The sequence below is a fragment of the Micropterus dolomieu genome, linkage group LG22, assembly GCF_021292245.1.
Source record: "Micropterus dolomieu isolate WLL.071019.BEF.003 ecotype Adirondacks linkage group LG22, ASM2129224v1, whole genome shotgun sequence".
NCBI classification, from domain to species: Eukaryota; Metazoa; Chordata; class Actinopteri; order Centrarchiformes; family Centrarchidae; genus Micropterus; species Micropterus dolomieu.
Window position 1 is genome coordinate 1,643,399 of NC_060171.1, and position 13,639 is coordinate 1,657,037.

General features: G+C 42.9%; 1 protein-coding gene across 4 annotated transcripts in view; it reads right to left on the reverse strand.

Moving 5' to 3' along the window:
* Positions 1–13,639, reverse strand: part of rbl2 (retinoblastoma-like 2 (p130)) — a 46,028-nt gene that overhangs the window by 3,827 nt on the left and 28,562 nt on the right. For 2 of the 4 annotated variants that reach the window (XM_046037086.1, XM_046037089.1), the window contains 13 exons: positions 12,422–12,585; positions 11,864–11,976; positions 11,680–11,783; positions 9,187–9,324; positions 8,389–8,553; positions 8,140–8,248; positions 7,395–7,658; positions 7,121–7,320; positions 3,713–3,889; positions 3,559–3,630; positions 1,922–2,021; positions 1,545–1,753; positions 31–204 (listed from right to left, as the gene is read on the reverse strand). In XM_046037086.1, the coding sequence (XP_045893042.1) occupies positions 31–204; positions 1,545–1,753; positions 1,922–2,021; positions 3,559–3,630; positions 3,713–3,889; positions 7,121–7,320; positions 7,395–7,658; positions 8,140–8,248; positions 8,389–8,553; positions 9,187–9,324; positions 11,680–11,783; positions 11,864–11,976; positions 12,422–12,585 (1,989 nt within the window). Of the gene's footprint in view, positions 1–30; positions 205–1,544; positions 1,757–1,921; positions 2,022–3,558; positions 3,631–3,712; positions 3,890–7,120; positions 7,321–7,394; positions 7,659–8,139; positions 8,249–8,388; positions 8,554–9,186; positions 9,325–11,679; positions 11,784–11,863; positions 11,977–12,421; positions 12,586–13,639 lie in introns of all 4 variants that reach the window. The other 2 variants (XM_046037085.1, XM_046037088.1) reach the window with 1 other exon arrangement.

A 13,639-nucleotide genomic window follows, 5' to 3' on the forward strand; every position in this document is an offset into this window, starting at 1 on the left:
ACTGTGTGTGTGTGTGTGTGGGGGTCTCACGTTGGGGGGGCTGCTGCAGATGTAATAGTAAATCTTGTCTCGGGGGGTGGTCGCCGTGGGGGCGGAGCCTGTATTGTGAGGTGAGATGTAAATGGAGTGTTTGCTAGAGAGGAGCATCCGACGGGGAGACCCGGTCCTCAGGGTGGGGTACGGGCACAGGGGGGGGGGCTCCACCTGCACACACACATAAATATAAACAAACAAACGTTTCTGTTTACTCTCTCCATCTTCTTCTTCTCTGCTTTTTGTTGGTGCACTGCAGCACCACCGCCGCCACCTATCAATCGGTAATGTAGGTATATTTACTCTTTATAGTACTGTACTCAAGCACAATTTTGAGGTACTTTCCATTTTATACTTTTAATCTGCCATAATATTGTACTTTACTACATTAATTTCACAACATTATTTACTAGTTACTTTGCAGGTTTACATTGTTAATACAAAATATAATCAACTAATAAATGATGCGTTATTACAAATAAAGCTACACAGCAGAATACTACTACTTTAAACAGTCTTAATCTGAAGAGTAAAGGCCTTTGCACAGCAAGTCTGTGTTTTTTTGAATCCGTCATCTGATAAAAATCCTTACGCATCATTGTGTTTTCTTGTAGGCTGTAACCTCCTTTCCACCTGCTGCTGCTGCTGTTTTCCGCTCATGGCACAAATGTAGATTTCATTTCATGCACAAACTTGGCGCATTTGTTGTTAATTGTTAATCCTTGTTCTATATTTTTATATTTTGTCAATTTCTATATGCAAAGCGTCTGCACGACACAAACTGGAGTAATGCACATGTAAATATCTACCACATTCTTTATTTTTCTCTTATTCTTTTATTATTCTTATATAACTTGCATTAGTTTATTCCATATTTATATATTTCTAAATCTATTTATGTCAACTGTATGTTTGTCTACGTGTTGCGCCTTGTCACCAAAGCAAATTCCTCGTATGTGTAAAAACTCCTTGGCGATAAAGCTCCTTCTGATTGTTCTGTGTTGTGTTCTTAATGTTTGATAAATGTGGTGTAGTGGGTTGTAATCTAATATCTAAACCTGGCACACCGAGACCGATCGGTTTTATTATTCTATTCCTTGTGAAATTCACAATACGTGACAAAAACGGTGAAGCAGTGAGGATGATTTGTGGACAGCTCATCTGTCCGACGCTCCTCCTTTCTCATTTCCTCCCTCCGAAAAACTTAAATGACGGATGAGTTTGTTTTGAGTCTGTGCGTAAACATGATTGACACAACGGGAGGTCGTATTTATTTTTAAACGTGCGATAATTTACGGACTTGGTGTGCAAAGGCCTTTACTCCTGGCTCGCAAGTTTGAGAGCGGTGAATATTTCATCACATGAAAATGTTCAAGCGCGACACTTTAACTCACTAGACGACACTTCCAGCTCTGTGAAACCTCCCCTCCTTCAGATTCAACATATTCTCCTATTAACGATTGATCAGGCAAACCTGTATTCATAAATATACAACTCTGGCTGTCACGCACCCCTGCAGACGGCGAGCTGGGCGAGTATCTCAGAGCGAAGTGTCTCATCTGTTTGATGTAAACGCTGTTGTAGAAGAGGATCAGGTCTCCTCGCTCCTCCTCGCCCACGGCAGAGGAAGAGTTCTTGTTCGGGGTGGAGGGGGCACTGCCCGGCTGGGGGGTGTGCATGGTGCTGCTGGAGCGGATGGGAACTGGACTGGTGTCTCCCCCTGCTGGGAGGAGGTCGGTATGAGACGGCAGCTGGTAACAAGTAAAGGCAGCAGATCTCCACTAACGTTTTACACACACAATAATTTGATTAATTGTTAAAATCAAAGCTGAGGTTTTAAATGGAGAACTTTTCAGTCAGTGCAACTTGGAAGACCATGTTTTCATACCTGGGTCCTGGTTGGGGTCAGCAGATGAGTTGTGTTTGTCGGTGTCGTCGGTGCCTGAGTGACGTCTCCTCCTGCCTGAGATCAACACGCTCCTGTAAACCTGAAACAAACAATGAGCTTTGGTCACTATAGATGTCCTGTGGAGTAAAGCCAGTGAGCTATTAGAGGTGTCGTTGGCTATTTGCTATGTTTTAGACCTGAGACCAGAAGTCGGGAGTCTGCCATGGAGCTGTAGGCCAAATATTACACGACGACTACTACAGGTCTCTTACTCCTTCAGGCAAATTAGGAGGACAATATACATAAACTTACATTTCTGTATATGTGCCAGTGCACACCCAATAAACCCAATATTGGAAAGTAACTAAGTACATTTACCAAGTACTTTACTGAAGCACAATTTTGAGGTACTTTGCCATTAACTGAGTATTTCTGTTTCCCACTTTCTGCTACTGCTGCTCCTCTACATGTCAGAGAAAAATATTCTCTCTGCACTATTGTAAATTATTAACACTAAATATTATGATTAAGCTATACAGCAGTACATAAAGTAATAAATTGCTGTAGCTGCACCTCTGCCAGCTACAACATTAATGTATCAATAACTTTAATCCAATAATATATTAAATAAAGTTCTGAAAAGGGTATTTATGCATAATGAGTACTTCACTCTGGGTACTTATTTGATATTTTGATACTTGTACAATTTTTAATTAAGTACCTTTACTACAACAGTGACAGTATTTTTACACTGCGGTATTGGTACTTTTACTTACTTGCTTACTACAGTCGGCAGCAGTAATCCTTGCAGGTAATAGTGCCCCGTCGGAGCTTGTTTTTGCACCTGACAGGCTCAGATTGTTATTACATGTGTCTGACAACATTATGGAAAGACAGAGAGAGATCTTTTTAAAAGAGTGTGATCCTTTTTGTTTAACCAGAAACAGCATCTATAGCGCTCTCACCAAAGACACCAGACTCCATTGATAAAAACAGTAATTTAACGTCTCTGGTCTGCTGCTGCCTCGATCAGTTAGTTTGTGTTGTTGTGTGACTTTGGTGTTTTTAAAACTATAAAACACCAAAGTCGCACATTAAGACAAACAAACAGAAACAACAAAGTCGCACAAACAAACTAACAGACCGAGGCAGCTTTGACAAAAGCAATAAAGCGATGGTTTAAAAAAAAAGGTCTCTCTCTGTAGGGATCCTTTCCATAATGTTGTCAGACACTTTTAATAACAATCTAAGCGTGTCAGCAGCAAAAACAAGCTCTTCAGTGGACGGACTTTGACGCGTCACAATTGCCTGCAAGAATTACGTTGCAGCACCGTTTCACCGCTAAGTAACGGACCAATTTCAAAAGATGTGTCCCAATTAGTCACATAGACACAAAAACATGGGAACAGGTTGAAAAATACCTGCAGAGCTTAGAGGATGTTTGGCCAAAATGTAGATAAATGATCTAAAACATTTTTGATGAAACTTGTGTGACGAAATAGCAGCAACAGACACTGACGGATCTTTTATGAGAAGGTTTAATAAACTGTAAATGTAAAATATTAAAAAGGTTCTGTTTGGTAGTTTTCTACATGCGTATCAGTGCAGAGCAGCAGAGCGGACTCAGAGGTTCTTACGTTGCTGCTGGCCTGAGGCTGAGTGCGGTAACTCTTCATGATGTTCTGGAAGGATTTGTCCTCTTTGGTCACCTGACAAAAACAAAAACACACCTCGTACACATTTACCTGGAAGAGGCAGAAAGAAACACAGTCGGCGTGATCAGAGACAGACCTTTGCCACGACGTAAACTGCACACATGAGGAGCTGGTCGAGGTGACGGTCCTTCATCAGTTCGGTACAGTGGACCAGAGAATATTCAAAACACGTCCAGATCTTCCTCCTCAGCTCTGACGAGATGTCCAGCTTGGCACAAAGATCTCTGAGACGCACACTGGCCAGATGGTACACCTGTGAGCGGAGAAATTATAAAGGTGACACTGCGTTCACTTCATTAAACTCCAGCTTTCACAGAAAACTGTTGGGAATAAACACTAAAAGAAGCATCAAACGAGAAAAAATAAAACAAATCTTGGCGGACAGACACTGAATTTATTTTTACTCATCTTGTATTTCGCGTTAAATCACTTCCATCCGCCTTTCTGATTGGCCAAAACATACGTCTGACACACATTACATGTAAACGCAGAGTGCCTGTTAAAGGAACAGTTCTGCATTTTGTGAAATCCTCATCCAGCTGTTTAAACGTCACACAAATAACCTTTATAGGTCATTCTTAAAAATGGATAAATAAGCAGTTGAAACAGGATAAAGGCAGATCTGTTCTTCAAAGCAACATTACGGAGTAATTTTATCTAACACAACAGATGCTAATTAGCTGCTAGCTAACACTGGTGCAATTATTTTAAGTGTTCGCTGTCCCTGTCAAATAAACATTAAATTAAATTACATGAAAAAAAAAAAAAAAAGCTTCGAAATCTTTTTGATGCTACACTGACTGTGATTGTAATAGGGTGAATGGCGTCTCTGTCGTTGACACTCCAGGCTTGCAGCGCCTCATATTGGCAATATGTAGCACTGGAAACCCGGCTACACGATTAAATCGAAATATTATTGAAATTACAATACGGCCAATTGTTGATGAAGGTACGGTGAACAGCATTATTATGTTTGGTACTGACCCCAACAGATGTCATACCATGATGATTTCAAGTTCTTTCAGTGAAAGTAAAATTGGGAATCATATCACAGATCGTAAAATATCTGTTAAAACAATCGCAGCATGATTTTTTTTTACAGTTTTGTGCAGCCCTAAATCCGGTTAGGAAATCTATCACGACAATGGCGTAACACAGATCTACCATCTATCTGTCCAGAAGTTAGTGTGCAAATGTATGCAGATGATACGGTTATTTATGTCCATGCTAAATCTAAACAGCAAGCTGCATCTCTACTCACAGGAGCTATGGAGAAAATCGCAGATTGAATGACTCCTGTTTGACACTAAATTTATCCAAGACGGTTCGTATGCATTTCAAAGGGTACAGGATGTTCAGCAGGTTAAACATTTAGGTGTGATTATTGATAGCGGTCCAACCTTCAAAAAACATATTACAAAAATTTCAAAAACTGTAAAGTATACTCCTATACCTATTTCTCATCATTATTGTAATATCGTCAAGAAGCATGACCTGTTGACTTTTGAAAACTTCCTGTTTATGTCCAATGTTGGGTTTGTATACAAGATCGTTCTTAGCACCACAACCTCTCAAACAGGATGTAACGATAAGCAGACTGGGCTCAAGGTTAACAAGAGCTTCCTCTAGAGGGGACTGTTGCGTTAAGTTTCAGTCTACGACATTTGGACAAAACTGCTTTTCAGTAAAGGCAGCTGGGATGTGGAATTTTTTACCACTGAGTGTCAGAGAATGCAGTACATTCAAAAATTTTAAAAGGTAGTGTGAAAATATAGTTGAAGGACAATCAGGTATGTGGTCACTGAGCTATGAGACACCGAATGTGGTCCGTATGTTTTTTACTGTGTGTATGGTAAAATTATTGTAATATGACAGTTTGTTTATTTTTGTATTTGGATAGTTGATGTTGTTTATTAATGTTTTGGGAGGTTTTGTATATTTGAGTCTGTTTTTAGTTAGATTTGGCTTATTTGAATTGGCTGGCATTTATATATTTTATTTATTTATTATATCTATATATTTATAAAATGTAAGATTTGGTTTTGGGATTATTGTTATTTTATTTTTTTGTTGTAATATTTTGCACGCTATTGGCACCTGCCCAGGGACTGCAGGTGGGAATTAGCTTTTAGCTAAATGTGCTAAAGTACATTTAGGGTGCATTGACCCTGTTAAATAAATACATAAACAAACACTTTACATCACCAACACGACTCTTCAGCGAGCTATAAGAAGAAGCAAAGAGTCTATAATGTACAATGTGAGTTCTATGGAAGAAGCTAGCTCGGTGTTCATGTTGGATTAGTTAGTAATGTTACTTGTGTCTTGTGTTGTTACTCATGCTTGATGTGTGGCCGTTAGCAAAGTTATCGTCTTGCTAGTTTTTGATAGTCATGTAAATCATACCAAATGCACGTGTACAGCTGTCCTTCTCTACGACAGCGGTGAGTTACACGGTAAAAGGCGCCAAATCACACAAAAAAACACATCTAACATAATGTTGCTTTAAAGCCACTCATGTCTGTATAGTAAATATGAAGCTACAGCCAGCAGCTGGTTAGCTTAGCTTAGCATAAAGACTGGAAATAGGGGGAAAGAGCTCCGTCCAAAAGGAAATCCGCTGTACGCTCTTGTATCATAACTGGATGTCCTGTACAGAACTAATCTCAGACCATCAGGATAGAATCTGCAGTGAAGCAATGGACCTACACAGAGAAGGGTATTATGGGTAATTGTAGGTCTCAGCATTGTGCTGTCACAGTGATCTTCTGGCAGAGCGGTCGTCTTCATGACGCTTTCATCTGTCTGTCCGAAATGGTTCCAAAGTCTTAAAAGTTTGTTTAACAGATGTGGTGGTTTGTTTATATCGTCACTGTGGTTAATCTGATTTCTGCTTCTCGCCGTTTTATCACAGTAACAAAACGTTGTCCCACGTCAGCAAACTCACTTCCTTGTTCAGAAGACGCAGCAGACGTGTGTGATACCAACGTCTCACATTGACCTACAAAAACATCAGCAAAGGGTTTGTGAAGACCAGGATCCAGATCTTCTTTCCCAAAGCGGGGAAACTGTTCTGCAGAATGTGCAGCATTGTGGTCGAAAACATAAAGGAAATCATCTCCTGACAAACACTTCGAGAGAGAAAGTCAGAAACACATGGAGGACGTCAGAGAGACACTGAGACACAGGCTGCTGCAACCCGGTCAGCTGGTTTAAACATGCAGGGTCAGGGTCAGGGTCAGGCTCAGGGTCAGGGTCGCCAAGTCCTGGAGGGACCGTTTAACGACTCAACTACAATTCTAAAGTTAAAAATATCAGTTTTTACCTGCATTTTTCATTTATTACAACAATTTCACTGCAAAAGTGAGTTTGCTAACGCCCAAAAACGCAATCAGCAGAGAAGTGATTAATAATCATCAGCTAAACACGTGATGTGAGCTGCTGCACAGTAGAAGATGAAGATCAATAACTACGGGACTCGTACCTTCCTGAAGAACAGGGACAGCGAGCCTTTCCTCAGCCGGCTGCTGGCTGGTTTGGCACTATGTTTAGTGACGGCTGATTGGACGGTGAGAGTGCTGGTCAGAGTCTGAGCGGACAGCGGCTGCAGCGTGGCTCCGCCCTGTCCGGTCACACTCACCTGGACCGGGATGAAGGTGATGCCTCCGCTCTCATTGGCTATCCCTGCAGAGGTCAGAGGTCAGTGTTAGTATTATTATTGATGTTTCACAGTCAGTGGAATGTTGACTGTCCCTCACCCTGCACAGGGATGGTGACCGTCTGCCCGTTGTTGGCGGTCATGGTGGCGGTTGCCACAGTGACCACCGTCTGCCCGGCTGGGATGGACGTGACCAGGCTGGCCTGTCCGGTCTTGGTCACGACAGTCGGCGCTGCGCTGCCGGTGCTGGTGCAGGTGACTCCATGCTCACCGTCCAGCGGGTCGACGAACAGACGGCGCCGAGCTGCGCCGGTAGGCGGAGAGCTGTACCGGTCCAGCAGGGTGGTGGGGGAGGGGGATACGCCTGCAGGGGGCAGGGGGGCAGATTATTTTACATTCATGGAGTGCTAATAAAGTACATGTTTTTATACATATTTTGTTCACAGAGCGATTTTAAAGACGCTTTGCATGAAAAATTTAACCAACAAAAAACAAAAATACAGAAGAACACAGAACATAAAAATTAGAAATTAAATTGCTCTGATAATGTTAATCCAACACATCTTTGTAGCAGCGTCCGTGATGATTCCACATTCCGACTAAGGAGCCCACGAACACACTGAAGTCAGAAGAACGACTTCACAAGTCGGGAAATGGGACCATCCGAGGAGCACCTGAACGCACCGTGAGCTGTTGGTTGCAATTCACAACCCTCACCACTAGATGCCACTAAACCGAGCCAGAAACCTGCCGTCCTGTCTCTGTATTTCTTTTTGAGACTTTCTGACAGGTAAAATAAATATATTGGGAGGAACAGCAGTAAATCACATTACACACACACACACCTTTGATGGTGCTGTTGGCGCTGAGGTCCGACCCGTGGCTGATGGGAGTGAGGGGAACGCTGCCTGCTCTGCTTTCATTGTTTTGTTCCAGATACTGAGGAGGCATCACCTGAAACACACACATTTCTTCATAAATTTAGATAGAAAATTTTATAATTCACTCATATATTCTGATACATTTAAATGTCTACATATTGAAATGAATATGAACTGAGGTGTTGTCCTGTTTGTGTGCTGTGTTTTACGGACCTCCTGGCAGGCGGGGACGTGGTCTTTGGCAGCGCGGAGGCTCTCCCACAGCGGGGAGTCGCTGGTCCAGGCCAGGCTCTCCAGAACCTGCTCCTCCACCTGGTTCAGGTGCTTCACCACCTCCCGAAACAGACCCTGCTCCGACCGCACCAACACCTCGATCACCTGCACACACACTTTCTCCTTTAATGTTTTACATTTTATTTTATTTTCTCTTTGTGATTTTATCCTATGAACTTCAACGTCTCTTGAAATTTCCTAATTCTGTCTCTTTTTCACCATCGTTTAATATGAATTATAACTTTAGGTCGAATTTGTTTCTTATATTACAGAGAATGGTCATGTAGCGCCACATCTTTGCTATTTGGACACTTCTTTCTTTCTTCAGACTACGCAACTTGCGGTCTTGTAAACCAGAGTCTTAAGTGTCGGTGTGGTGTTCACATGACAGGAGCTGACAACGACTCTATCTGGTCTCCAAACAAGGTTTTGTCAAGAAAACACATGCGAGAAGCAACACGTGAAATGATGCGAAAGCATGTGCGAAACAGGAGATTTTTATAGTTTAAATATTATAAAACACAAAAGGAAAAGACAAAGAATACGGATGAAAGAATGGATCACCAGATGCAGGCAGCAGGGAATGTCCTAGCTACAGAGAGAGTCGGAGGTCAGTAAAGAAAGTAGCTGCCTGCTCTCATTGGCTGGATGTCGTTGGCGTGCTAGATATCAACAGAGACGCAGATTCAGACAGAACATACACACAATGCGATAAGAAGTGACAGGTCGTATTGCTACCTTGTAGAAGTGATAAGCGGGGAGCTGGAAGATGCCGATCACGTTGGGAAAATCTCCTGGAGGTCGGTAGGAGAAGATGACGATCTCCAAACAGCAGGCGAGCAGGGAGCGATGGAAGATGTCCTGCTCCAGAATACACTGAAACACAGAAACGTTTACAGATTCAGTACTACAGAAGTCCATCCCTGTAAGTATTCACTGTCAAAGTAACGCTCGAGTCTGTTTATTCAAACTAAAAAGTTATAAAAGAAGCTTTTAACGGACAGCTGCCTGTTTATAAAATGCCAGTTTCTTGTATTCACAAGCTAAGAGGAAAAAGTCCTAAAAACTTACCGCACCCATTATCCCCCCCCCCCCCAAAGTTTTTAAACATTGTAAAGCATCAGGGGAACTGCAGAGGAGCGAGTTCGGTAAGTTTTTAGATGGTAAATCCAAGTCAAAGCAAAAGTCTTCATGTGGCATAATTTATTCAGGAGGATAAAGAGTTTTACAGACATGTAAGCTTTTAAAATGAACTGAAACAAACTTTTAAATACATAAATGAAAGAAAGTGTGAACAAATGTTTATATAAAAATGAAAATGAAGAATTAAAACCAACTAAAAGTGATACACAACATTAGAAGGCAGTTAGATAGTTGGTTAGTTTGCAGAGCAAGTGTCAAGTCTGAGTCACGTCTTCATCAGGAAACGGCAAATAAAAGATGTTTTTCAGGTGTCTGAGTGCCGACTATTAAAATCGCCCAGCTTTCATTTCATTTCATCTAAAAATAATCCTTTCAGAGCAGACACTTAAATATTTAGTTCAATCCAAAGTGCCTCTAATCTGATTTCTCTGCTCACATGGGACTCAGATCTGATTTGTTTGATCTGATCTTTTCCTGTTTTTTTGTTTCACAAAGCTACGGACCGGTCTATAGTGTCAGCTAGTCTAAAATGTGGTTGGTTTCGTTCACCCATGGAAGCTCTCCTGAGTCTGACAGAGGAATCAGCTGAAGTACTGAGCCCTGCCTCCTCCCGTTTCAGGATATTTCCTCTATATATATATGTCTCTTTTTGGCATCTTGTACCATGTTCTTGGATCTTTTCTGTAAACCTTTGATGCTCCGCTCAACGGTCAGGTTTACGCTGATTACAGTCGTCGCAATGTTTTCCACAATCAAGCATTTCTTTTTGTTACAACACTCTCCGCTAAACGTTCTTATAACTATTATACTGCTTCAACAAACACATATTTTCCTCTCGGGTAAACTGCACTGAGCTGTTGGATGCGCCTACTCAATCCACCATTTTTATTGTTTTGATAAATGTCTTATTTTACCCAGAATTCATTGCAGTGTAGTCCTACTTAAGATAGTCGGTGGGCCTTTCTCAACAAGTGTTCTTGTCTGTGAAACGTCTTGTTCTGTCCCAATACATAAGTTTGCATTTTGGCAAGAACGGTTAAAAATCCCGGAAGTGTTCTTTACACGCCCATTTTACCCAGGATGCATCGGTTGGTAACTTGTGTGAACTTGACGGCAGAGATATCCCAGCATTCATTTCGGTATTCAAGCGAGGGGCGTAAAGAAGTTGAGAGAGAGAGGCCGACAACAGAACGTTATTTCATCACTAAATCCACTTCTGAGAAGTTTGGAGGTGAGAAATCGACCGTGTAGATGTCAAATATTGGCAGTTCTACTAAAACTGATGGTGAATTGAAAATGCGCTCAGACGTTGTCAGAGTTGAGACGCTCCGCAGCCGGCTGCCCGGTCAGCCTCTTAGACCTCTCTGTCCCTGACGAGTTCAGAAACAAACAGCGACAGAGGAAACCACAGCTGTTCGCACCGATATGATAGATAGATAAGATAGATAAAATGCTTTCCTTTGGTGTGGGAGACCTGGGTTCGATTCCCACTGTGAGACATCCACCATTGTGTCCCTGAGCAAGACACTTAACCCCTCGTTGCTCCAGAGGCGTGCGACCTCTGACATGTATAGCAATTGTAAGTCGCTTTGGATAAAAGCGTCAGATAAATGAATAAATGTAATAAATGTAAAGGTTGTAACTTAAATCAAGAGACGTCTGGCTTGTGATAAACCTGAAAAATCTGTCCTTGTAAAACTTATTATTATTATATTAGACAACACTGTTAGTTTACTGTAAAGTTGTGGTTACAGTACTTTTTATTTGCTTTTATATAATTATAATTTATGCAGCAATATACACTTTGAAAGTTAAAACCTACTTGGCAATAAACCCAATTGTGAGCTTTTTGTTTTGGGGGATGAAGCCTGGCTTTTTCATTGCCGCAAAGCAGAAGGCCTGTGTGTGGCGGTGTTGCAATACCAGTAAGAACGCATCAAACCGTCAGCAGCGTTCTGCGTGCTCGTGACATTGCAAGTTCATTCTTCCAAAAACGACGTTTTCTGCGTTCTTGGTTTTGAGAAACAGAGCTAACCGAAGCTAACCTCTGTGGCCTCCATGTTTACTCGCCAGGAGTAAAATACTCACCGACAAGTCAGCGTCTCCCAGTATCATCTTCTCCCTCTCTATGATGGACTCCAGGATCCTGTAGTAGAGCGCCTCCGCCAGGTGGAAGTACTTCACTGCCATGTCTACGAGCAGAACGTTTATTTAGGCATTCAGAGAGAAACGAATCCATCGTGTGACTCAGTGAAGTTCTCTGTTCGTGTACCTTTCCCCATCCCCCTGTTCTCGGCCCCGCTGCCCTCGAAATGTTGAGAGAAGAGCTCGAACATGTCCTTCAGGCGCTTGCTGATGACATCACTGGGGTCTCTGGCACAGTTCCTGCAGGGAAACAGTTTCTGTCATTACACCGCAGATGATAATACACATGAGGCTGTGCAGGTGTGTTCAAGACAAGTACTATCGGCTTTGTGTACTTACTGTAAAGTATGCGGGTACTATCAGCTTGAAGTGTTCTTCAAATATGCAAGTATTAGTAGTTTTATGTACTTTAAATCCATCCATCCATCGTCAACCGCTTATGCTGCTTTCTTTTAGCTTTATGTACTTTAAATATCGGTAGTAAACATATAGAAGTATACAAGTATTTTTAGCTTTATGTACTTTAAACTTCAAGTGTCAGTAGTAAAAGTTCACTTGTATTATCGGCTTTTTGTACTTACAGAATCAGTAGTAAAATTAAATAAATATTATCAGCTTTGTGTAGTCAAAGTACACAAGTATTATCAGCTGTGTGTTCTTAAAACATACAGATCCAGAAACCCACCTGAGGGTTTCTGTTAGCTTAGCGCTCGGCCCCTGTTTGGTTCCCGACAGCAGCGTGTGGAGTCGCCCCACACTCTTCATGGCGGACGAGACCGGCGACGCCAAGCTGCCCTCCTGAATGTACTTCCTCCCTGTGAGAGGAGTGGAGACCTTCAGAGCCGAGGCCTGACGAGAGGAGAGACACCAGGGATGGTTATTTGGAAATAATCACAACTATCAATAAAATCGTTCTGCTTTACTCCTGCAGAAACGTTTGTAGCCGCCGTGACGTCACCTGTTGTTTTGCGGCCTTGAGTTTGGTATTTTGGCCGCCGCCACTTTGGTTTTTTGGAACCCGACTTGACCATATTTGGAGGAGACGGTGGAGCTACAGGCTTAAAACAAAATGTACTTATCAGAAAAATTAACAGCCGACTCTGCTGGTTAAATGTACACAGAGCAGCGGATACGACTCGCCTCCATCAAGTTAGCCCCGCCCTAAAGCCTCCCCTGCTTCCTGGTCTCTGTTCCTCTAAACGGGACCATAATTTACTAAATGAACATCACGCTGTGTTGAAGAAGACTTGAAACTAGCGACTGAGACCATAAACTCATCAGGAAAGTGTTTACTGAGGGAATAAATCAGCTGACAAGTAGAAACATTTTCTCAGAGACTTTTATACAATCACACTTCTTTCTGCAGCCGCTGGAGTCGCCCCCTGCTGGCTGCTAGAGAGAACGCAGGTTTAAGGCGCCCCCTGCTGGCTGCTGCAGAGGACGCAGGTTTAAGTCGCCCCCTGCTGGCCGCTGCAGAGGATGCAGGTTTAAGTCGCCCCCTGCTGGCTGCTAGAGAGAACGCAGGTTTAAGGCGCCCCCTGCTGGCTGCTGCAGAGGACGCAGGTTTAAGTCGCCCCCTGCTGGCCGCTGCAGAGGATGCAGGTTTAAGTCGCCCCCTGCTGGCTGCTAGAGAGAACGCAGGTTTAAGGCGCCCCCTGCTGGCTGCTGCAGAGGACGCAGGTTTAAGTCGCCCCCTGCTGGCCGCTGCAGAGGATGCAGGTTTAAGTCGCCCCCTGCTGGCTGCTAGAGAGAACGCAGGTTTAAGGCGCCCCCTGCTGGCTGCTGCAGAGGACGCAGGTTTAAGTCGCCCCCTGCTGGCCGCTAGAGAGGACGCAGGTTTAAGTCGCCCCCTGCTGGCCGCTGGAGAGGACGCAGGTTTAAGTCGCCCCCTGCTGGCTGTTAG